The following is a 26,737-nucleotide window of genomic DNA, read 5'->3' as shown; positions in this document are numbered from 1 at the left end:
GGCAGTTCTTATAAGAAATGTTAATGAGACCTAAGTCAAAAAACACATCTATGTAAAAGGGCACTTGAAAGAAGAAAAAGTAAAAGATAGAATGATACTTTACAACATACCTTTTTTTTTTCTATTAGGACAAAGTCAGGAGTATTTAGTAACAAAGATAATTCTAATAATTTCTGTTACCATCTGCCTATCTGATGCTCAAACTGGCATCCAGGTTATAAATGCTGAGAAAGTCATGCAAACACACGCACAGCTTAAGGGTATCTTTTTTTTGACTCAGAAATACTCACCCTCAGTTAAATATGTATTGTGCTTCAAAGTCTATGTTTTGACTATTGATACGAGATACCTAACTACAGGTACAGCTAACACACCCTCCAATATATTCTTATCCTGATGGTTACAGAGCAAATGAAAGTGGTAAAGACAGATAGATAATGTGGTCACTGGCGTTTGGGGGAGGGGAGGAAGGAAACAACTCCGGGAAACTATGAAAGATTAAAACTTCCCCAAAGATCTCATTATCTGTAAAGTTAAGGTGTCAGTCAGCACTTTTTTCTGTCGATGATAGGAAACAATTTCTGATGATTCACATTCCTGAGAATACTCTGCAGAGTAAATTAGGAGTCAGAGCTTTTCCTTTTTTTTGTCTTTCAGTTGATTTGCATATTCAGATTTAAAATTAAGGAGCTGACCCGTTCTTTTAAGGCCCTACAGGGCTGTGCAGGCAAATTACCAAGAGCTGGAGGCCACACCTAATTCTTAGACCAGGAAAAACAGAGCAATGCCGCTCAGGGGCTTTGGCTCCTCAGGCCTCAGCGCCCACACCCACCATCTACCTGACTCACATCACCCTCTTAAAGAACAAAGCAACTAAGGTCACAGACTTGGTTAAAATCGGTGTTCTTACAGTGCACCTGGGTCCTGGCAAGTCTAACACATACAGAAGGTGACCGTGTGACACCAAAAACTGGCAACGGCTGTTTTCTTTATTCTTCTGTGCTGGGGCTTCACTCCACCAGGACGCACAGCGCAGAGTATTGTTTATGACTCGCCCGTAGGTAAGAACCCAGCTGGTAACTGCGATCCACAATCTTGGGATAGGTTCAGGGATCGAATGACAGGGGCTCAGGAGGAAGAGACAGGTTTAGGGTCTCCCCTCCAATCAGCACGCCCCTCCTGGGAAGGGGACATGAAATCTGACAAATGGCCAACCACCACATTTCCCCTTATTTGGCTAAAGAGCTCAACAAGCGTTCCACTACAGAACTTGTAGATTTGTGCACTGGCCTGGAATTCCTCTCATCCCAACTCACTTCCACCTCCTAAGAACTGTCACGTCTGCACTGCCTGTTGTGTGGTCTGAGGCTCCATGACTCTCTGGCAAACACAAGGCGTAAGTGGGGCTCTGTCAGAACACGCATGTTTGTTCAACAAACCCTCCTGGAACCGGAGCCAACACTACTCACAGTCGGTTTAAATCCCCACATCTCCCCAGTTACAGCAGCTGTTACAGGATATCATTATGTTGCTTTTCCTGGGCTGAAGTTCGACCTGTCTGGTCTAAACTAGTATAATCATGGTATATTAGTAAACCTCATTTCACTGAGGGCAACACACACACACCGCCCCCCCCCACATATATGTATACACACATATTTCTGGATAGAAATAAACTATACATCTTTTTGTTAGCAAAGGCACTCAGAATATTTATCTAGGAACTAACACAGGAATAATTAATCTAAGGGGAGAAAAGCCCATGAGAAAAGAACTTAAACAACAGGAGCTGACAGATACGCAGCACCTTAAGATTTCAAAAAGCTTTCAATACACAGTCTTTCACTTCGTTCTTAAAACGAAATGTGAAGCAAGTGGAGATCAGGAAACTGAGGCTGATGGGCTAAATGCCAGAGATGGTGGAGCTGGGCTGGGAAAAGAAGGCTTCAAACTCTAAACCCCAAGTTCTTTCCACTACAGAATACCCTTCTCCCTCTTAGACTGACCTCAACCCCTTTGAATGCCTCTTAGGTTCTTCATGTTCATTTATATGTTAACGGCTTCCCTGGTGGCGCAGTGGTTGAGAGTCCGCCTGCCGATGCAGGGGACACGGGTTCGTGTCCCGGTCTGGGAGGAGCCCACGTGCCGCGGAGCGGCTGGGCCCGTGAGCCATGGCCGCTGAGCCTGCGCGTCCGAAGCCTGTGCTCCGCGGCGGGAGAGGCCGCTAGCAGTGGGAGGCCCGCATACCGCAAAAAAAAAAAAAAAAAAAAAGTAAAGCAAAATCTTTATTGCACTGAAATCACGTTCAAAATAAACTGTAAGAAAGGTCACCACGTAAACTTCTTAAATGGCGTAACATCAACTAGACTGTAAAATACTCGAAAGTGGTTGATGTAATTATAACTCTTAAGCAGGGGTCCTCCACACAGAATGATGGCTGATAGATGGACCAGAGACAATCGGACACAAAACAGCAAAGCATCCAGGGAAACTTATCTGAAGGTCAACAACTCAGTTGCATCTTGGACAGCCGTTGAGCTTGGGCAGGGTTCCTTGACCTTGGCATTGTCAAGATTTCAGGCCAGATAATCCTATGTGTGTGGGGTGAGGGGGTCCTTGTGCATCGTAGGCTGTTGAGTAGCATCTCTGGCCTCCAGCCACCACCTGCCAGCACACACCCTCCCCACTTGTGACAACCATATAAGTCACCAGCCAAAGTCCCCTGTGGGGCAAATTCCTGGGGGTTGAGAACTACTGGGCTAGGGTTTAAGACAAACAACAAAGTTCAATGTGATAGCCTTATTATTTACAAAGAAGAGGATTCAAAGGATAGGAGAAGGTGATTGGTCTTAACCAATCATTATTTCAGGACTACTTCCTCCACACTAAAGAAGGAAAGCTCTTTCTACAGAGAGGGTTAAGGTTGAATGCTGATGACCATCTAAGTCCCAGAAGACAAGATCTAGCTGGAATATTGGGGGAATATATCCATACAAATCAGAGGGTTAAAAAGGCACCAAATTTATACAATCAACATTAGAACACTGACTGAGAACTTCTACTCCAAAATCAGAAAGACATGGGTTGGACTTCCCTGGTGGCGCAGTGGTTACGAATCTGCCTGCCAGTGCAGGGGACACAGGTTCGAGTCCTGGTCCCGGAAGATCCCACATGCCTCAGAGCAACTAAGCCCGTGCGCCACAACTACTGAGCCTGCGCTCTAGAGCCCACAAGTCACAACTACTGAAGCCCGCGTGCCACAACTACTGAAGCCCGCACATCTAGAGCCCGTGCTCTGCAACAAAGAGTAGCCCCCCACTCACCACAACTAGAGAAAGCCTGCGCGTGGCAATGAAGACCCAGCGCAGCCAAATAAATAAATTTGTAAAAAAATAATAAGACATGGGTTATCTGATGTGTGGCAATTGGCACTATTAAATAATAATAAAAATACTAACTATAAAAAGTAGTAGTAGCAAAGATTAAATACAATGTTTTTAAACAGGTAATGCACTGCTGGCAGAAATCATTACTCAGTAAATAACAGAAACAATTTTCTAACAAAAATATCTATATATTCAGCCCCTCCTCCTGTGTTTCCAGCTAGCTCCTCTAGGCTCCCTACGTTGGGGAGATCATGACCACTTAAAGTGGTAGACATAATCAGGTATTCCAGGATTTGTGGTCTACTCCCCGTCTTTTGGGTTAAGCCAAAATGATCTGGCCGGTGGTGGGGCTTGGCTGGCACGGCAGCGTGACGGTGGCCAGCACCGCAGTGCTACGGAGCAGCTGCAATTCCAGAGGCCAGAGGCCACCAGGCTTCAGAAACCGTGAGATGGAGAGGCAGCTCCCAGGGGCAGGCGCTCCAGGGCAGACTCTGCTAGTTGCCTACCCATATCCATTCTCCTCCCCCTCCATCGAAGTGGAGCCCCGATTTGGTCAGGAGAGGAAATACGCCTAGTTGAGATAAAACTATTTTCCCCAGCTCCTCTGAAAACAGGAACAGAAGATGGTAGTTAAGAGCATAACATCGGAGCCAGATTCCTGGGTTAAAATCCCAGCTTTGCCTCTTACTAGCTATGTGACTCACTACCCCTGGACAACTCACTAAACCTCTTGGATGAAATGCGACCACCCTCATGGATTTATTTTGAGAATTAAATGGACGATACACTCCCGGTGTTGGCACATACCAGCACTTTCATTATCATCGTGAGTCTCCGTTTCTGGCTCATCGAGGTGGACGGCGGCACTTCCGGGAAGACCCTTACAAAGGGGGCTCCCACCACTAGCAGCTGCCTCTTGCCCTTCCTGCTTCTTCCTGCTTCGGATTCTGACAAGATGCTCAGAGGTGTCACCAGGAAGTGACAGTGAGGACACAAATACACGTTAAGACACTCGTGTTCATAGCAGCATCCTTCACAACAGCCAAAAGGCAGATGCAAACTAAGTGTCTGTGGATGGATGAATGGATGAAGAACATGTGGTGGATACATACAATGGAATATGACTCAGCCTTAAAAAGGAAGGAGATATTGACACGTTACCACATGTTTAAAACTTGAGGACATTATGCTAAATGAAATAAGCCAGTCGAAAAAAGATAACTACTGCGTGATTCCACTTATATGAAATACCTTGAGTAGTCAAACTCAGAAAGACAGAAAGTTAGAATGGTGGTTGCTAGGGGTGAGGGATGGAGAACGGGAAGTTACTGTTTAAAGGGGACAGAGTTTCCATCTTACAAGATGAAAGGAGTGCTGGGGAAGGATTGTGGTGATGGTTACACAGCAATGTGAAAATGGTTTAGATAGACATGGAAGCAACCTAAATGTCCAAGGACAGAAGAATGGATAAAGATGTGGTATATAATATATATATATATATATGTGTGTGTGTATATATATATATATATATATATATACACACACACACACACACATATTTGTGTATGTATACACACACACACAATGGAATGCTACTCAGCCATAAAAAAGAATGAAAATACTGCCATTTGCAGCAGCATGGATGGACCTACAGATCATCATACTAAGGGAAGTAAGTCAGACAAAGACAAATATCATATGAGATCATTTTTATGTGGAATCTAAAAAAATGATACAAATGAACTCATTTACAGAACAGGAATAGACTCACAGACACAGAAAACAAAGTTGTGGTTACCAAAGGGGTTGAGGAAGGGGAAGACATATTAGGAAGTTGGGATTAACATATACCCACTCCTATATATAAAATAGGTAAACAACAAGGACCTACTGTATAGCACAGGGAACTATGCTCAGTATATTATAATAACCTATAACGGAAAAAACCTGGAAAAGAATATATACATATATATCAGAATCACTTTGCTGTACACGTGAAACTAACACACCATTGTCAATTAACTATACCTCAATGTAAAAAGTTTTTTTTTAACGGATAAGATGGTAAACGTTATACATACTTTACCACAATTAAAAAAATAAAGAAATACGTATTAAGGATGGCCGAGTAAAAAGAGGTAGTGACATTGCTAATGCTATGGTGCCACCATACAAGACTTGGATGGTCAATCTTCAGACCTCCTTTCAATTAGAGAAGAATAAGCCGTGTCTTCCTTTAACCACAGTTATTGTGCTACAACCAAAACAATTTCTCACAGATAAAAGCACGGAGATAAGAAGGCAAGGAGTGTTTCCTTTCAGGTATTCAGATTCCCAAATAAAGGAAAGGAGACTATATTCTTTGCAACGTCTTTGGAAAGGATCCCACCTTCACATCAATACCTCAACTGGTTCAGTCCTACAGTTCCCAGCAACTAACTTTCTCCTCAAGATGTCACCCTCACAGTCAGTCCATGGTGGCCAAGGGACAGCAGGATGGGGCCAACAGCCTTCCAAGAGGGAAAGAGCAGAACTAAATGAGAACCAAAAAACCCACCAACAGGAGCCTCCTCCATTCAGGACAATACCGCCATTCGAGCTGACAAAGACTTCTCGGTAGAAAACAAGAAGCAAACCGCACTCCCTGAGTCAGAAGTGATTTCATTTCCCCTCATTGTTTTTGATGCTATGTGGGCATTTCTCCAGTGGGGGAGCAGAGACACCTTCACACACTTCTTATTATTTGGCTGTTAATGGTGTTTCTCTCTAATTAGACAGCTGCAGCTCAGCTGCATGTATTCAGGACAGTGGAAGACACCTCTAGAAGAAAATATCCTGTTCTATTGCTGACCAGAGTATCTGGAAACAGTATGAAAACCCTGCTTTAGTGAATTATATAACTCCCATCTCACAAGAAAAATAATGTTCAAAGGAGTTTTGCCAGACTAGACGGGGGTCTACTCTAAGAGAAAAAGCGTAAAACTTTGACAGTAAAGATAATAAGACCCATATGGATAAAACTATATTTAAATATGGGACCTTTCAAGAAAAGAGTTCCATAGGAAAAATGTATAATTTTTTTTCTATTTGTTCACTGAAGTTGAGAAGACAGATCTAAAATCTTAGTAATAACCTTCTAAAGCTTTGTAATGGTTTCTAACATGACCAAACAATAGCTAACTAGTTACATTTTCTGCTTTTTAAAAATTACTTAGTTTACAATACCTTATTACTGAAAATATAAAAGAAGTCAAAATTGTGTCACAGCAGGGAATACATATAATTCTACACTTTCCTGGGAAATATATTTCCAGAAAGAAATCTAGTTGCAATGTTTTTGAATGCAGCAATGGCTATAAAGTACAGAATACACAGAATGATTCATGATAGCAAAAATGCATATAAAAAAAATAAAAAGGTTTTTAAAAATGATGCATATAAGCAGAGCACAGCCAGGAACCCTTCAGGAAAGGGCAATAAACTAAAATCACGGGCATGCTCAATATACCAGTTCAACAGTATATAAACCCATTAAGAGCTTGAACATAGCCAAAACTTCATATCCCCTTGGATGGAACATAAAACATGAGCAGTGTTGCCTTGAAAAACAAAGATATCTGCAAATCACAGTTTATTAAAAAAAAATTCTTTTTTTTTTTTTTTTGAAGCCACGGGAATGGAAGCACTCATGAATCTTGGGAAAATAGGTCCTGGGAAAGCACAGTCTGAAAATGAGGACTCCTGAGTATGTATCATAATGGTTAAATGTCACAATATTAAAAAAAAAATCTTTCACACAAGGTAATTTTAAAGCTGGTTCTTTGATGAAGCAAGTAATTTATCTGGCCTCAGGATTTTTCTTGTTTTGAGAGAAAAGTGGAGGAGGGCCCTATTGTCACGTAGCATCTGAGTCATCAGGGTCCACCCACTCGGGTCACGTGCACAGCAACCCCACAACTGCCAACGGGAGGGAACAGGACAGAGATGGGAGATGATAAATTCTCCCACCTCGAAGGAAAGAGCGACCCCACAGTCAACAAAACCATTTCATCATTTTATTCATCTTTCTTCCAAGTTATATTTTGGTAGTAACTTACTTAAAAAAAATTAATTCCTCGAATCCTAATTTCTACAAACCTTTGTGAAAATCTGCAGTTGGGATTAACATGCCACTTAAAACATCATTTCTATTGCTCAAAAACAGGGAAATCTGGCACAGGTTTCTGTGCTTGTGTAGAGAGTGTTGGGGGGAAAAAAAAGAGCTCTGCTTCTTGAAATAGGAGTTGATATATAATATCCTTAACTTGGAACAAGAATTAGCGTCAGGAGATTGTCAGTACTGGCATCACAAAGAGACACTAAAGTACAGCACGAAACAACAGTCACCATTCAACACGGGTCCAGGGACACCTCCTGACGTCAGCAGCTCCCATGCAGCCGAGGCCATGAGCACTTGTGACTCCTTGGTGGGAGTACATCCTTCTAACGAGTAAGAAATGCACTCGTAGTCTGTTGTGTTTTTAGATTCCACATATAAGTGATATCACACAGTATTTGTCTTTCTCAGTCTGACTCATTTCACTTAGCAAAATAACGCCCTCCAAGTCCATCCCCGTTGCTGCGAATGGCAAAATTTCATTCTTTAAAGAAGCAGACTCACAGACATAGAGAACAAACTATTGGTTACCAGTAGGGAGAGGAAGCGGGGAGAGGCAATTAGGGATAGAGGAGTAAGAGGTATAAACTACTGGGTGTAAGATAGGACACAAGGATATACTGTACGACACGGGGAATATAGCCTATAGTTTATATTGAATAATAACTGTAAATGGAGTAGAACCTTTAAAAACTGTGAATCACTACATTGACATCCTGTAACATATAATACTATACAGTAGCTATACTTTAATAATAAAATAAAATAATTTAAAAAAAAGAAACATACTCCTGCTCTGGCTTTGACAACCACACTTTTCTGGTTTTCCTCCTCTCTCTGCAGCGGCCTCTCCTGGATCACGAGCATCTCCTCCTGCCAACTGATCCCCACGCTGAGCACCCGGGCGTCTGAAGGGTCCTCAGAGCTCTGGTCCCTGCCCCTGCACACAATTCCCGGGCAGCCCCTCCACTGATACTGCCCCGGGCTCAGAGTCACCTTCTCTGTCTTCAGCTCCCAAATCTCCACTTCGCCAGGCCTCCCCCTCCTCTGCCTCTGTCGCCTCCACTTTTACCTGCAGGTAAGTAAACACCAGGTTCCACATGTCACTCTCCTCCAAGTATACAAATACGATCCTCCTCCGGGGTTTTCCTGTCTGCACGTGACAATCCACCCAGCTGATCAGGCCAGAACATGGAATTATTTCTTACTGTTCTTTCTCTCTTGTTTTTTTTTTTTTTTTTTTCTCTCTCTTGTTTTTTATATCTAACCAAACAATCAAGTCGCCTACATTCCTCCTGAGAAATGTATATTGTATCTCTGTCCCCTCGGCCACCACCATTTCTGGCCGTGACTTCTACAACAGAGACCTAACAGAGTTCCTGTGTTCTCTCTGCTTCAGCCCTTTTCATTTTTAAAATTAAAAATTATAATTTTCTAAAAATATGTAAATTTTATCAAGCCATTCTCTCAAAAGGCTTCCCAGTGTCCTCAGGATACGGTCCTAACTGAGTCATGAGTGCTTCACGATGAGCCACGCTGCTTCTCAAATGCCTCCAGGCTCCTCCCCCCCACACCTCTGCAAACCTAGAGGATTTCTACCACCTAAACAGCATATTTCAAATTGGGTGTTGCAACCCATTAAAGATGTAAAACTGATTTGGTAGGACCCAACATTTTTTTTGAAAATGGAATTACGGAACAATAATAATGTCTACAACAGCTAGCATTTACATAGCGCATTCTTTGTGTCAGGAGGGGTTCTAAAGTGCTTTGCACATATCAGCTCACTTGAGCTTCCAAGCCACCCTGTGAAGCAGCTACCATTATGATCTGCACTTTACAACTGAGAAAAGTAAAGCATAAAGGTGTTCACGAAGTTGCCCTAAACCCAAGGCTGCTGAGGGTACCGCTGGGAGTTGGCCCCGAGCCATCTGACTTCAGAGTCCAGGCCCTCAGCCTCTACACTCCGATGCCTCTCAGCGTTAGAGCCCATCACGAGGAGGAACGGCAGGGATCAGACGGCAAAATGTTTACTGGAGTTGTTGGCGCGTGTCTCTTGCTGAGGACCACATCAAAGGAGTCTGAATCCCACTGATGAAAACTCTCCTCCAACAGCGCCTTCAGATACAGAAGTCACAACATCTGTAGGACCTCGGTTTTGAGGTCATCTTCTGGAAGGAGGCTGACTGCCTCCCGGGCTGGACCCACCAGCTCTCTGAGCCCCCCTCAACCCCTACAGGCGCCCTCCTGAGGCCCAGGGCCCCCTCGGGCTCCCGTTACACCCATCACACAATCCCACGCACCTGGCATGGAGCCTAGCCTGCCTGGAGCAGGCCTCCAGTAAGTATTCATGGAATGTGTGGATTAAAGCTTCTACCTCACAATTACCGGAGAATCATACACGCTCCATAAACAGACTTGAAAAGAATCCACCCCCTCATGGTTGGAAACAATTCTTTCCAGGTGAGGAGTGAAACACTCAGAATTCATTTCCCTGCCCAGGTGACTCTTGTGTGAGATGCGTGGCTGCACAAACCTACTGCACGTGCTTCCGAGTCACCCGACAGCACAGCTGACGGGGTGACAGAGAGGGTGCTGGATATGGTGGGAGGAAGAGGCAGTTCCCTTAAGAAGTAATCAGCGGGAAAGAATAGAAAAAAGAGAATGTCTATCTGTGTAAACCGAGTCATTTTGCTGTACAGCAGAGACTGGCACAGCACCGTAAATCAACTGTCCTTCAATAAACAACAAAAGAGAAGTAATCAGGACCAGAGGTCCACGTCGCACCCCCCAGCAGGTAAGTGCCTTTCCTGCCCGAAGCACCATCTAGGGAACGCGCTGTCCTTCACAAGACTTCTTTGGCCCCAGATCTCCACTCTCACCCGCCAGTTTGCAAAGAAGCCGTGAAAGTTCATCTTTAATAGAATTACTTATCCAATATGATGGCCCATCAGGAGGTTTACTGCTCGTTTATACTTACCTGAATGTGGAGACACATCACACCAAGTTTATTTCAGGGGAATCGCCTTTCCCGGGTGTGCTTAGGACAACTTGGGTGCACAGTAGAGAGTTCTACACAACTGGTTATCAGTGCTTTGCCATTGTCCAGCGGCTGCAGCTAGGCTCTAGAGACACACCAAAGGAAAACCGCCCTCTTCTTAGTGTACCTGTCTGAAACTGTTCCAGAATCAACCTATACTGAGATAAAATAGATGCTTTCATTTTTCTCAATTAAAAATGTTTTTGGCATTGTATTTTAAAAGGAGATAAAATTTAAAAAGAAGGAAAAGAAACCTGAAATTCTAGGAATTCAAAAGTACACTTGAGATGCTCTCCTGACAGCTAAAATCAATTATAGAAGCAGGAATTAGATAAATTATTTCCCTGCAAGCAGCAGTGGGAATCTGGCAACGCCAGGGATGACGATCCCAGATGGACACAATGAGCGGAGGAACCGAGGCAGGAGGCACGGAGCCGGGAGAGCCTCCCAGGGGAGGCCCAGGGCTGAGCACATCCAAGGGCCAGGCAGGTGCTGATGTGGGCAGCAGGGACGGGGCACGGGTGAGACAGAGGAGGCATATGAAACACCGGAGGATCAGAAGAGGAAGTGGACGCTGAGAGCCTGCTCCCAGGAAAGGAAGAACAGCCCCACGATTATTTTAATAGAAAAAAATAAACGAGAGTGCAGTGATGGATCCATCGCGAAGGTGTGTAGAAAGGCAAGGGAAATGAGGTGTGGAAACAGGAAGGATGTCACAGCCTTCACAGGACTAGGGGGCCATCCTGAGAGCAGAGCAGGAGGAAAGCCTTTTCAGAATCATCGTCGCTAGCGTTCCAGTTTGAGGGTCAGCTGTGGGCAAGGGGATGTGGCAGCCGGTAATTCTTAGTTAACAGTAAAATTCCTGAGTCCTTAAGACTTATTTTGGAGAGAGAGAGGACCACAGACAGAAGAAGCTTCAGAAGTCAAATAGGAACAAAAGCCAGGTTCCAAAGGTACTAAGTTCCACGCTTCCCTGCTAGCAGCAGGGGTCTACATTTTCAGAGCACGCAGCAGCAGTGGCCACTTCACACGATGACCTTCACAGCCGTTGCAGCTCCCACATGGGGTTGGGGCAGCAGAACCCACAGGAAAAGGTTGAGGAGGCCGGGTGGTCCAGCAGAGGGGTGGAAACCTGCCCCTAAAGGGGGACAGGCCTTCGAACCCAGTGGCCCCGCCCTCACCCACTGGGTGGCCTCTGTGACTAGTTCACCTCTCCCAACCTGTGGGTTTAGTTTCTTCATCCATAAAATGGGGCTAAAAAGAGCACCTACCTGACAAGGTGATTCTGAGGATTTAAAGGAGTATTGAGAATAGGGCTCTGGGCAGCCTGCCCACGGGCCCCAGCGCTCAGTGACTGCACGCCACCCAAAGGATGCTCTTCTCTTTAAATTTGTACCGACCAGCCCATCACCCCCAAAATCAGAAAGGAGGGCCAAGAAGTGGTCTTGGATGGACAGCCCTCTAAATTAACTGGAAGAGCTGAGACGGAGAGAGCTTAGGACAGAAAGTGGGGATATTTTCCAGTTAGTTTGTGTCCGTTCAGTTCAAAGTCTCTGTTCCTTTGTGTGGACAGAGAATGTAAAGTTGTTCCTTTAGTTTCTTTGTTTAAGGACTGGAATTGTAACATAAGCCAAAAGATCGTGAGAAACAGAGATGCTGTTTTCAATACAGGTGAAAGATAAGTTATAAACATTACAGACAGTGTGGAAGGAGAAACAGAGGAGGTGAGATGTCCCCATCTTGGTCAAGCCACACCTCACACTGGTCAGGACCATTCCAGGCCCCGTGGGGCTGGGAGGGAAAAGGGGAAAGCTCCAGAGCGCCACCTAGGGGTGGGGCCGTCTCTAAACTAAACCTGGTGGGAGTGGCCCCCAGAAGGGGGAGGTCAGCCACCAGGTAATTCTCTCTGAGGCAGCTGTTCAGAGACTTGTGAAGAGTAAAACCAAGGTTCTGACTTCTTTTAGGGACAGGATCTTACACCATCGCCCAGAGCCTGACATTTGAGACTTAGGAAGACATCCACAGGGCAATGTTAACACTTACTCTGTGTTTGAACCTATAACCCCTCAACCATACCACCCCCAGACTGAAGGTTGAGGCCTGCCCAACAGGAGGACTTAACTTGGAAACTGTATCATCTTTTTTGCAAGTCTGATGGAACAGAAAATCCTTAAATCATTTATGACTACTAAGAGCGGAGAAGACAGTCACTTCCACAACAAACCAAAGAACATGATGTGCTCTCGGAGCATGAAAAGACTTGCTCCCTGGGCACCATCCCCTCGGTCACAGGCCAACTCGGGAGGTGACTTCATCTCCCAAAGGCGGGAACAAGCAGCCCTGCCCTGGTTCGGTCACTGCTCATAACATGCAAAACCACTCCAGGTAGAAATTCCTCACGTGCACCGTCACCACCTACTCTAGCAATTTTATGGATTTTCTTTATCTGTTCACACAACAAACACATTATCTTAGTCTGGGTTTCATCAGAAGCCAATCCTGAGACAAGGGCTCAGGGCCATGGTCTGACGGAAGCTGAAGAAACTCTGGTCGGGAGGTGGCGATGGGACCGAGGCAAGGAAAGGCAGCCCGGCAGGACGGTTCCCAAGCCTGTTTCCACCGCGGGCAGGGAGGGTGATGCCGAGGGCAAACTCTGGGAGCTGGAGGAGGGACAGCCTCTCCACCAGTAACATGCACGGGGCTCCCCAGGGCTGATAAGCATAGATTCTGATGTCAGTAGATCTGGGGTGGGGCCTGCGATGCTGCATTTCTGCCAGGCTCCCAGGGCCTGCCATGCGCTCTCAGGGCTAAGGGCACAGACTTCCACCTCAGCGTTCTAACCCTAAGGCCGTGAGGCCTGGAATGCGTTCACACGGGCTTCCTTGGGTCATCGCTGACGCTGCTCTGAGCAGGCCTTGTTGCAGGCACTGCCGGCAACTCTGCACTGTGGAGCTGGGGGATCCGGGCTAGCAGGCATCTGGTACATTCCCTGGGCACTGATGATGCACCAGGCAGTCTGCACAGGATGCAGCAGGGAAAAGGGGGTAACAGTCCCTGACACTGTCGACATTTTATTAAACCAGGTAAGTGGGATGGATCATATGTTAGGGGGTGGTAAGTGCAAAGGAGAAAAAGGATGCCAAGAAGTGGGGCAGGAAGTGTGCCGTGGGAGAGAGAACAGTTTGCGGTGCTGGACGAGCCCCGTGAAAGCTGACACTTGAGTGAAGATGTTAAATGTCCAAGAGTGAACCCGTCCGTGACCGTCTGAGAAAAGATTATTTTGGTAGAGGGATGGGTGAGGTCCAAGGCTGGAGAGGGCCTGGCAGTTCAGGGAAGAGAGGCCGGGGTGGTTGGGGTGAAGTCAGCAGAGGAAAGAGTAGAAGAAATGAGGTCCGAGGGACTGGGGGGAGGGGTGGATCCTGTAGCATCCAATGGGAGACTCAGGATTTCCTCTTTCACTCTGAGAGACCTGGAAGCCAGCTGGGGGTTGAGAGGAGGGACGTGCCGTGAGTCTAGCTTCGGAGTTCAGAATATACAGAAGAGAAGCAAGGGAGTGTAGCTGGGAGACCACTGCCCAAATCCAGGAGGGGAGGGGGATGCTGAAAAGCATGAGGGTTACAGAGATGTGTCAAAAACAGATCAAATGGCCCTTTGCTTTTGTACATAACAGATTAAATGCAGGGTATAAGGAAAAATAGGAATCAAGGACTACTGCCAGCTTTTGGATCTAACCAACTGAAAGAACAGAGCTGCCATTACGTGAGAAAGGAAGACAGAGAGGAACAATCCGGAGAAACGCCTGAGCCGTGTGCTCCCCACGCGCTAGGTTTCAGGCGCCTGGGAAGAGGTAGCCTCTGCGGATCTAGAGTTCAAAGAAGCTGCCCAAGCGGGGGATGTGAATTTGGTAGTCATGTGCCAGCAGACTGTCTTTAGAGCCCCGACGCTCTGTTTCCTAAGAATGCACACGTTCTGTGTTGCAGAATAGAGGAAAACAGACAGAGACTGAGGCCCGAGCTTGGAGCACTCCAATATCTGGAGGACGGGGCAGGTGCAGAAGTGGCAAAGGAGACAGTGACGGGGTGGGCGGGGAGAAAGGCGACCCCGGAAGGGTGATCTCAGAGAGGAGCAGGAATGAAGGGTCCCGCGGACCCAGGAGAGGGTGCGAATACAGCAGGAAGACGCAGCAGGAGAGGCCACTGGTGGCCGGATGAAAACAGGCTTTAGGGAGCCAAGGGGGACGAAGGCGTCATTGAAGGGAGTTTAAGAGAGAACAGGCAGCAGATAGAAATTGATCCCAGGGCTTGCTAAAGGAGAAAGGAGGAAATGGGACAATGAGGGAGTACTTGGAAGGGGAGGGAGGGTAAGACAGACTTTTCTCTAAGGTGGAGGGTAGGACAGAGATGATGATCCAGGAGGGAAGGGCCAGCATCAGGGTGCAGGAGAGAGAAGAAAGAATTGCTGCAGCAACGTCCCAGCCTAGGTAAGAAAGGATCAGACAGCTTTGGGGGACTGGCCTGAGCTTAAGGCATGGGTGACTCATCCGTCCTCAAAAGAAAAAAAAAAGTAAGCAGAAAGGTTAACAGGAGACCATAGGTTATTTCACTATGATAGGAAATCTAACCCATCTCTTGTTTCTCAATTGGCCATTATTAAACATAGGTCAGAAGACAACCATCCAACACGCACTTAGGTAAGAGGTCACTCCCCCAGTGAATTCTTTAAAAGACTGTTGGAAAGGATCAAACAGTTACTTTTATATAATACTTTGTGGCTTGACAAAAATCCATTGAGGAATAACATGTACTTGATCCACGATATTTAATGTAAAAGATAGAGAGTCTCTAAGGGTAACAAAAAACATTCAGAAAGAATATTTCCAATCTATGCTGTGGTAAATGTCATTAGCCAACCTTGTCTTCTAGTGCAGTTTTCAACAGTGTGTGGTATTTATTTACACCGTGTTAGTAAGGAGTGAATAGTCACTAGCCTTCAATTTTCACATCAACTGCAGAAAAAAGATGCCATTTTCTACACAGTCTGGTATTGAAATTGACTTAGCATCTCAGAACTGTCAAAAATTTCTTTTACGAAAAGGTTTGCTTTACCGAGACTATAAAGTAGGTGTCATCCTTGACCCTTGCATTCTGTATTCAGGCTGCGGGTCTCTGGAAAAGCAGCGTTAAAGAACGTCAGAAAAGGTCTTAGCAAGGCCCGGCCGTCACGCTCGGCGCCCCTCAGCTCCCTCTGCAGTCAGTTTCCACGCTGGAGATGTCAGAGGCTCTTTGCTTCAGCTAGAAGAATCCTTGCCAAGGATGCTATCAGCTGCCCTAGGACTCATCTTTGCTAAGAAGTCAGTCTGGCACTTACTTTCCTCTGTTAAAAACGGGAACCTGTTTCCTTTCAAATTAAAAGAAGCATATACTAAGTATCGGATTTACAAATTCAGAACTTATTCCAAGGAAACCTCCCAGTAGGTGTACTTATATAAAGGACCCATTCTCTGTCCAGGTGACCAACAAGAAAACAAATAAAAATATGCAAAACCATTCTCTTCCAGCTCCTTCTTTCCCATGACAAAGTACTGCTCTTGTGTTTCATTAAGTAGGCCTAATTTTTCTCCACATTTATTTTAACTGCATCCCCTGAATCACCAGCAGGCTGCACTGGATGTCATTCAATTCTGCCAACGAGAAATCGGTCACATTAATCCACAGGGCAGTTGGGCCCGAGGCAAAAATCCACACGTCCTGCTATTTCTGACGTGAGCAAATTGACACTGTTCTGTGTGCTTCCTTCCGGCAGCACCGGAGGGTTCGCTCAGCCGGGGAGGGTGCGAGGGTCGGGCTGCCAACTGCTACCAGGTCAGAGCGGAGGTGAATCCTTCTCACAGGCTCCCATCCCAGTACTGTAATACCACTTATGACATGGTTTTCCTCTTCATCATCACATTTCTCTTTGAGCGGGATGCAATTCTACCATTCTCAGGAAATAGAGCTAACTCTACAGTTTCTCTGAAATCCCAGGGGGCCATGAAGCATGAGGGGGTTGTGGATGAAGGCTTTGCTCTAAAGGAAGGACAGTCTGAGATCCACCTGCACGAGCTTTCACACCTGTGATGACAACACCTGGCAGCTCTTTCCAGGAACGTTTTTATAAAAGAGTGTGCACTCTCACTCCCTGGGGTCCCAGCAACCTCAGGATCATTATTTGCCAACGTCTCTCTACTTTTTCACCCTGGAAGAACTTGCTGGTTCAGCCATCCCTGAGCAAAGATATCTATTTTCTCAGCCCCCCCACCTCCATTTTTTTGTCTGAACTGTGTAACCCATCAAGGGAAGAACCTTTGCCAAAAAGTCCTCTTCACACTGGCCCATTGGTCCATCGATGGGTGACTATCCCAACCCACACACCTCATCGCCCGCAGACTGTTCCCCTACCTGCCTGTGTCCCCAGCTGCCATGTCGCACAACAAAACCAACCCGGTACATTGCGCACTCTCAAAGCACCCATCCTCACGCCCGATGGGTGTGGGCGGGTGAGTTCTGAATACACCAGCAGTGAGAACTCTGGTTTTCCACTATGAAAATGGGCCAAGAAAAGAGAGGAAAAAACACTTCTCTGCCTTGTCAAGCAGTAAACCCCCAAGCTTGACATCAAGAACAGAAAGTCCCAAAGCGATTATTGTGGGTGTTACGAAACCATCAAAACTGCTGATGTCGTAAACAAAATCTGTCAACAGCCACTAAGAATTCATTGAAAGTAAATTTATTGTTTGTTTTAAAAAAACAAAAACAAAAACAAAAAACAGAACTGTGCAATATGTGCTTCTCAAGACATTTGGACTCTCGTTTGTTGCTCATCTCTTCTCGGGCTTCAGTTTGGCCAGGCTAAACGAGAAACACGGTACAGACACACGGTTAGTGAGCACAGGTAAGGGAGGCAACCGAGACGCGTGCTTGTTATTCTCTCAAAAGCCTACAAGGTGTGAGCCAAACTATGACATCGAGTTTTAAAATCTCATCGTGTTCACTGCATTCTGAAGACGATTATATTCTAAAAAGGGAAAGACAGTCGTATATCTGATTTCAACCAAACAAGCTTTCACACTAAATTATCCTTTTCCTCGTACAGAACTGAATAAAACCATGCTGTAGGGACCCAGGGAATCATTTTCAATGTAACTGGAGGATTCAGTTTGAACGGTAACAGTGCAACATGGCTTTTGCTTTAGTGGTCCAGGGGGCGACAGGCCCTCGGCCATCATGTGTCACAGCACCACACAAAGCACCTGAGGCGTGAGTGGGGTCACGTCCAGGAACCTTCCGTTTCAGAGGGCAGGCAATTCCATGACATTCAAAAGAAAACGGTTCTAATTTTTCAGGCAAAGTCGCATCGAATTACACTTATCCAAGGGCTGAAAAAAAGGGGAATACATAATTTTAAATGCTTACTGTCTGAGAATATTGTCCTAAATAAGGGAGTTTATTATCTTATTATTTCATTTTGGAGATGGAAACACACAAAAACACGCTGCTTAGCAATGCTATTGCCTTCCTTTAAAAATGGATGCATTTCAAACATTAAACAACAGATCTCTCTCCTTCTACAGCACGGACTCAGTTCCCTCTTTGGTGACAATTTCATACAATTGCAGAATACTCAGAAATATTTTATAGTATTAAATTTGAATAGTCATGCATCCGAGAATCAGACATACACAAAGGCTCCACGTTTCAGACCCTCACGCTGCCCTGCACTTTTCACACAGAACGATCACATCAACAAAGTCAAGTTTACCTTTTTAGTAGAGAAACTCAGCCTTCTCAGATCCAAAGCCATTTTAATTAAGGCAATGGGAGCGCCTTAGGGGCAAAAGAAGATGTAGTACATACAAGGAGAAATTCATACAAACACGGGACCCTTTACATTTGCCATTTGATTCCCTGTAGATTTAAATTTGTGATTTAAAACTTGCATTAAGGCAGCTTTTGCACTTCATATACTCCATAATTTATAAATAGAGGAGTGATTCACGTGACTCCCAACATTCTTTCCTAGAGCTGTTTATCAATAATTAAATTGTTTTTGTGACGACCATTCAATGCACGAAGTAGAAAACCATGTCGTCTGTATAGACCAACAAATAAAAATACCGACTCAAGGTGCCGTGGTTTCCTCTGGTACAGTTTTTGAGATATGGTACATCTATGTGGCCCTCATCAAAGGTAAACAAAATCACAGACAACTCACAGGGGTGAGAATAGAGTGTGTGTGTTTTGGGGTCAAGGGGAGAGAGACGGTGGGGAGCAGAACCTGCAAGCCTGTTTTTTGAAGGAAACCATATTATTATTCCCTCAAAAGACTAAAGGGGAAAAGCTCATATGCCTCAAAAGCTACACTCCCAACATCTAATTCCCCTTTCCCTTACCTTCTTCTTTCTGTTATAACTGAACCAAAAAGCAGAAACAAATCATAACAACACCCCCCAACACACACATACACACACACACAGACCCCTGCTTTGTACTTCAGGCCTACGTTGGGCAGCTATACTTGAATCTTCTTACAAAGTGCTCTAAGAAATTATATGCACATACACATTTTGATTAAGGTATTTTAAAGCAACACTGCTAAGGGAATCACATCCTATTCTCCTCAAAAGAACAAAGAGGGAGGAAGAGACTAATTTTTAAATCTTACTATATTCCCCTCTGTTAATTAAAAAAAAAAAAAAGGAAACATAAAAGAATCAACCTGCAAGTCTATTAGTCTCAAATAATTAGATCCAGTAGGTATGGAAGGTGGTAAAAAAGGTTTTGAAAAGTCTAACAATGCTTTAAGAGTCTTCTCAAATACTAAGGACATTTCATAATGCTGTGAAGGAGTTAGAGGCAATAGACAACCAAACAAAAAGCTTCTGTTAGTCTAATAAAGGATTCTCAACTTCTTTTCAAGGAGGAATACTCGCAAGCTTCAACCATTTCCCAAAGGGAAACCAGAGAGAAGATGGCCACATTCAAGGCAACTAGACAAGACACTGCAACCTGTTAGGATATCTTTGCATTCTCCATGTGGTGGTATATGGCTCTCCTGGAAGAAGAAGCCCTGTTTTGTGGAATTCATACACTTCCTGGGGTATAAGTACCCCCAACACGGCTGATTTTAAGCTACCGGCGTGTGGTATCAGCACCATGCCAATACAGTGGGTGTAAATAACCTCAAAAGCAGAGATCATAGTGAAATGTAATAAAATAATTAGGAAGTGATGAGTTTTGAGTTATTAATTACCTTTGATTTTTATAGAACTTATCTAATTTTATTAATGGCTGGGTTTAACACTCAATTGGCAAAATTTCTAAAAATTGAACAATTGACCCTCACAAGCCAACATGGGCTGACTCCGGCAAATTGGTCCGAGAAAAGTGTGGACACCCACCATTTTCTCAGTAGCCATTCTTAAACACTGGGAGACTGTGAGCTCAGGTTTTAGAAAATACCTTCAGCCCCTGCACTTAAACACAGAAGTTGATTTTTCAGAATACTCAGGCCTTTGAAGTTACAAATGGGTCAACTTCTTTATCACAAAGCTGGCTTTCACTATGTATTAGAGGTATAATCTGTAGAATTTGATCTAGAGAAAACATCATACAGTGTTTTACAGAACTTTTAGTAAAAACGGGGCTGGGTTGGATTGCATTCAGGGTCCCTTTGAAACAATATATATTTCCCCATGGTCCCCACACTCACCACTCCTCTGGCCCCAAAAAGAAAACTCTACCATAAAGCCTCTCTTACTCTGGAGTCCCAAGCTACAGAAAAAATAATGTATAATTAAAATAATGTATAATTTCTAAAATCATGATAAACAATCTAGAAGTTTGCTTACTTTTTTATTCAATAAGAACAGAGCGCTGAACCCATCAGATAAATGTTGGCCGATGAAGGAAACCTACAAGCCATTAGCCTTCAGGAAGACTTCATGGGGGGGGGGGCGCTGCACCTGGAAGTGAGACTGGGCTCCAAGCGGGATGTGTATATCCTAGGGGAGGTTTCCTCTTACTTCATATTCTCTGATTTAAAGAAAACAGGGGTGCAAATTCCCTCAATGTTAATGGATAGACAACAGCTTTATTTCTGTGCAATATGTAGGTGCCTGATTACGAGCTGTCAGTTTGCATATATAGAGTGAGAAGCTCTCTGCCTAACACAGAAACTGAAGTGGCAGTTAGCTCAATTCCATCCGTAAGTGTTCCTGGACATGGAATATAATGATGAATGATGATGATCTGACGGCAAATGCATTCAGGAGGAGCAGTATATGAACAAGAAAAACTCTGGCGTGAAAGGATGCAAATCCCAGTGTTCTGAAGATGGAAATGTGACCGTATTTAAATTAAAGCTGATACTGCCAGTGGGCCGGGCCCTGTGTGATCTGTGTCTGTAGCCTACTTATTCCATGCACTTGACTTAGCCAGACATCCACAGGACACATCTGGTATGTGTGTAGCCTGCAGGCTGGGCCCGAGTCCTCGCTTCATGGCCTTGACTTATCTATAACTCCCTGAGTTATTGAGGTCAACCTCAGGACCATAAATCAGGAAAATTCTATGAAAATAAAAACTCTTGTTCACATTTTGCAATTAACAAAAAGCTAAAAGGAAGGGATTCATAACGCAGGATAACTACTTTTTGAAGAGTCAAGGGGCTATGCCATCTGTTTTCAATTTTAAACCATCATCTTGATATGTTTAGGGGTTTAATTTATGGAACAATCAAGCAATCTTTATATTTAACATTAAATACCTGAATATTATAAATCACCTCCAATGAACGTTTATGGGAGAGTTTCAGAGCAACTTCTGAACGACTTGTCACTTTTATTGTGCAGCCATGATTTGTAAAAAAATGATATGCTAAGTAATCCTAGAGTATAATTTAGGGGCACAAAAACAACTGTCAGGAAACAGCCAGAGACTGCATTTAATGAAATCTTTACCGACTGAAGTAATAAGTATTACATTAATCAACACAGCTTAATTGAAGCTCTATTTGTAACATTTTTTTTATTAGACTTGTTATTAATGAACCTTTATATGCTATCACGAACTTGGGCTTGATGTTCAACTTCAACAATGAACAATTGTTCACACGCACAAAAGAACAAACACGGCTGTGAGGGCCCTTTGTCTCTGGCCCTCATTCCTCTCCACAGTTATTTACATGGTTGGCAAGATAGCATCTTTCAGGCTCTTTAAAAGGGTCTGAAATAGTTCAAGTGCAATCCTTAAGAAAGTAAAAACACAGCAGCGAAGCCTGGGAACTAGAGAAGAATCTCCACTGACCTCAAAGACAAGGTCATCAAAGCGGTGCTTGCACTGGCCTGGCACTCACACGGGGGCCAGCTGGCCCTGGCTGGCAGCACCTACCTGAACATGTCTCCCAGGCCCCTCAGCTTCCCCTTCTTGGCTTTCATCTTCTCCTTCTCCTTGTCTCTGTCCTTCTTCTTCTCTTTCCCCATTTTCTCCTTCCTACGATCAGTCTTCTCGCCTCTCTCTTGGTTTCCATTCATCTGTCTCTCCAGAGAGTGCGAAGGCTGGTCGCTGGCTGTGGAGACAGACTCTCTCCCTGATCTTGAACTTTCTTCCGTGTCTTCTTCCACTTGGAAGGAAACAAACACACAAAAAAGATAAGGAACACAGGAAACCAAAGGGACAAAAATAAGGAGGCTGAAGTCGTGTGAGGGTTTTCTTTCCCACATTTCCAACTAGGCCTGCAAAGCTGTTTACTTCTGAGTAGAATTAGAATGAACGCGTGAATTAGACTGAATGCGTGATGTGGATTATTACTATGCACATGTGTACTCCTGCGTGAGGATGATGGGCCATCAGTAAGAGAGTAACGGTAACAGTAATAGTAACAGTAACAGTAATCTGGCTCCTGGGCCGGATGGATTCTCTCGCGTTGATATAGAGCCTGTACTGCTGGGGGGATAAGCAAGCCCTCATCGCACAGCCAAGCCCAAGGGTCCTGTGTACCACATTGGTGAAATGAAGACAAGCAGCCCCTCGCCAAGAGCTTCCTTTCCTCTTGGGTAAGGATGATGTAGCTCCACCCCAGCCCCTGATGAATTTGTTCAATTGCACCACTCCCTAGTAAGCACCCCAATGTCAGCACAGGACTCCTTTCCTCAGCCTCCCAAATACGTATGACCCTTTGTGATTTCTGCATAGAGAAGACTGGATCTTCACAGCCTGTCTAATTTTTCCTTATATTGTCATTAAAAGGCCAACATCATAAGCCAACGCTCCTATATGTTCTAATCCAAAATAATTTTGCATGTCGGTCGACACGATGGCAGGTGAACAGAGGCGGATGGAGACACGGAAGGCATAAATCCACAGCCTCACACTCCTTTGAACTTTGCAGATAAAAGCTCTGCTTAGTGATAACGATGTTCCATCCTTTGAAGCAACACTTAGTAAGCATATGGTCCAAGTGCATACCGCCAACTTTTTGCATTTGAAAGAATGACAAGTAACTAGAGTAGGTTTCTACCTACAAAAGAACTTCAGGAATTTCTATATTAAGAAGCCATAGATGCACACATCAACAGCCATTCTCATAAACCTTTTTCCAGATTAGCTGCCTAAGCTGTTCTTACAAATATATTGATAATAAGAATTATTGGGGTTCCAGATTACCCCTTGAAATCTGAGGTAATTTTCCCCCTGCATCAACAAATAAAGTATGAATCAGTGTTTTTCCGCTTCTTCTAACAGAGAAATATATAAGACAGTTAGAAATCTTTCACAAAGAACGGACCTCTAGATCAAATGAATATATCTTCAAATGAAATACAGTCTTGCCTCTCCACCAGCACTTGAGTTAGCAACACACAAAATCAAGAGTATAATAAGACCAGTTAAAACAATACTAGTATCAATTTATTTACAAAACAGAAACAGACTTACAGACTTGGAAAACAAACTTATGGTTACCAAGGGGGAAAGGCAGGGGGAGGGGTAAATCAGGCATTTGGGATTAACATACACACACTACTATATATAAAACATATAATCAGGGCTTCCCTGGTGGCACAGTGGTTAAGGATTTGCCTGCCAATGCAGGGGACACAGGTTCGAGCCCTGGCCCAGGAAGATCCCACATGCGTGGAGCAACGAAGCCCATGCACCACAACTACTGAGCCTGAGCTCTAGAGCCCACAAGCCACAACTGCTGAGCCCACGTGCCACAACTACTGAAGCCCGTGTGCCTAGAGCCCGTGCTCCACAACAAGAGAAGCCAGTGCAATGAGAAGCCCGCGCACCGCAACGAAGAGTAGCCCCCGCTCACCGCGACTACAGAAAGCCCACGTGCAGCAGCAAAGACCCAACGCAGCCAAAAATAAATAAATAAATAAATTTATAAAATAAAAATAAAACAGATAATCAACAGGGAACATGGAACTCTGCTCAATACTCTGTAATAGCCTATACGGGAAAAGAATCTAAAAAAGAATGGATATATGTATATGTATAACTGAATCAACTTGCCATACACCTGAAACTAACACAACATTGTACATCAACTATACTCTAATGTAAAATAAAAATTAAATTAAAAAAACAATCTTAGTATCTTTGTTCTGCTATTAAACCCTCACAGATCATAGAAGATGCTATCAAATGATGGCACAACCATAACCAAGTAATTCAGTTTTTTACAAAGTGCCAATTATTTAACGTAATAACAGAAAAAGTGTAGAATTCTTTTGTTTTCACATTTGATTAAAAATACAAACCAACATATTTCCCATCCCCGCAGGTCATGACCCGGGTACAGCCAAAGAGTAAAAATACCACTGTGTCTAAATCCGGAAGGTACTTTGGAGGTCATTTAGACCAACTTCTTCCATTTCTTGCTGAGGAAACAGAGAGATTTGGGGCCAGCACATCGCCAGTACAGGGCTCGCTCTACTACTTTATTCTGGTACAATTGTACCTCAGCCAGACCTTCATGCATTTCTTTGATCAACTCTGTGATTGCTCAATTCCACGCTTCAAACAGCATGGATGTTGGTCATCTATCATCCAGTCACTCCACGGTCTGCCCAGGAGATCATTCCAGCAGCCAGCACTGCATCTCAGGAAACCCACTGTCAATCCTGTAGTCATTCAGCGCCGTGACTTGTAGCTGCTACTGAGGAAATCATTCCAGAAGCTCGATCAAATGTGCACAGGGACTCGAGGACCGGCTCCCAGCCACAGAATGAGCAGAAAGGCTGGCCTCCCTCTGTACTGGGGTATCTAACTGGAAGCCACTCTCCTCTTGCAAGAGACAAGGCAGCTTTTTAAAAAGTTGCTTCTTTCCCTCTCTGTCAGTTCATATGGAAAAGGAATTGTGCGGGTTTGTTAGAGAAAGCCAGTTACAGCTTTCAGATGGGCATTGCTAGTGAAAATCCATAGCCTTACAAATAAATGCTGAGTTAAGGCTGTCATTTTTGGGTGGTGCACAGAGAGCAGGGAAAGACTCCTGACCCGGGGGGCTTGCTGTGTAGCCTTTTCAAGGGGAGTTCCCCAAGAAAATGTAAATATAGCTTATGCAGGGTTGGAGCATCTTGTCTGAAAACACCCTTGAACTTGGCTGTGCTCTAACTGATGGTAAACCATGGCTTCCACATTATGGGAAATGGGTGTGGCCTCAACTTTGAGGTAATGGACCAAATCAGGATAAAACAGTTCTCAAAAGTTCCCGGGAACTACAAAACCTAGGTGTGTCTGTTGGTACACTCAAGTTAGACAAATGGATGCTGGTGATTATTCTACAAGTCTCGCAGACAAAACTCCTTTTACCTATCCATCCATAGTGCTTTGTACAAACTTTTATTATTGCACTTCTCATATGATACGATCACAGGTCCGTTTCCCATTCCCTAACTTCTAAAATGAGGACTGTTGAGCAGACAGCGGCTGCCCGTAAACGACTGTTTAACTGGAAGACTACTGGTGAGCCTGACTCGTGACTTTATCCCAACCAGACAGACTTTCATCCAACCTCTGTACATCACCATCCTCTAGCTTCAGAACAATGTCTACACTCCTCCAATGAGGCCTGACAGCACATGCCACACCCCGGTGACAGCAACCCCAGGAAGGCCACTGTGCTTGGTTAAGCTCTTATCAGTTTCTGGTAGAGTTTTATGCTATTATTGTTTGTGCTCTATGTATTATCCGGTGGCTTGCCTGGCCCCCTACAATGTCTGAGACTATAAACAAAATAAAATGAGCTCAATACATGTAAAAGACTTCGTCTTCCACAGGGACCATTATCATAAATCATGAATGGAAAGATCAGTAGCGATTCTGCTAGTTTTCTGCCTAATAGTTTTGGGAGAAGCACATGGGACATATGTCTGCTCTTGGCTCCGTCACAGAATAAAGGCAGAGCCTTCACAACGAACTATATGCTGAAGTCACATTTGTTGCCAGTTCCTTTCATATTCACAATAATTTCCTGGTGTATGTAATACAACTTACTTTCTAAACTGGGTGAAACAGAGAAAATTAGTATTAAGTCATTTATTAACTTCAGGTTTTGTAACCTCATTTTATAAAATCAAAACTCCTCGCTCAGTTTCCTGCCCCGAGCAAGTGGACTGTTTTACAATCACACTTGCACATTTGAGATTTCTTTATGCTTATTCTGAACATTCTGATTTAGGTAATACACTATCACAGAAACTCTTCTGGGGGTGTACTGATGTAACTAATCCCTTTGAATGCCAACTAATTAAAAATATTTAGCAATATGTGCCTTCATATGCATAAACATAAGATGTTCTTTTAGAGTATTACATTGTGTATGCTTCAAACGCTAAAATTATTTGATAGAGAAAAATAAGAATCTCACTTTACCCCATCCCTATGCAGAATTACTGTGGTTTTAAAAACTTAGTAAATTGGTTACACGTGCTTAATTTTTTTTAAAAAATGTATGTATTCAAGGTCAGTGGTAGTCAGATTTTGTTTTCAGTTTTAAAACCAGTCTTTGTACATTTAATACTAGCTTTATAATAAGGTACATAAAATATTTTTATTCTCTTAAACTACAAAAGATATTCAGATAAACAATTTTTCAAGTAAGAAAAGTACTGGT

At 44.1% G+C, this 26,737-nt stretch overlaps 1 protein-coding gene across 14 annotated transcripts in view; it reads right to left on the bottom strand.

Annotated features, from left to right (window-relative positions):
• The window catches only part of PARD3 (par-3 family cell polarity regulator), a 634,482-nt gene that overhangs the window by 188,947 nt on the left and 418,798 nt on the right, over positions 1-26,737 (bottom strand). For all 14 annotated transcript variants that reach the window (XM_060097665.1, XM_060097670.1, XM_060097666.1 and 11 more), the window contains one exon: positions 22,009-22,240. In XM_060097665.1, the coding sequence (XP_059953648.1) occupies positions 22,009-22,240 (232 nt within the window). The remainder of the gene's footprint in view (positions 1-22,008; positions 22,241-26,737) is intronic.

This window comes from Mesoplodon densirostris, chromosome 4, assembly GCF_025265405.1.
Source record: "Mesoplodon densirostris isolate mMesDen1 chromosome 4, mMesDen1 primary haplotype, whole genome shotgun sequence".
NCBI lineage: Eukaryota > Metazoa > Chordata > Mammalia > Artiodactyla > Ziphiidae > Mesoplodon > Mesoplodon densirostris.
This window is presented reverse-complemented; position numbering and strand designations above follow the sequence as displayed.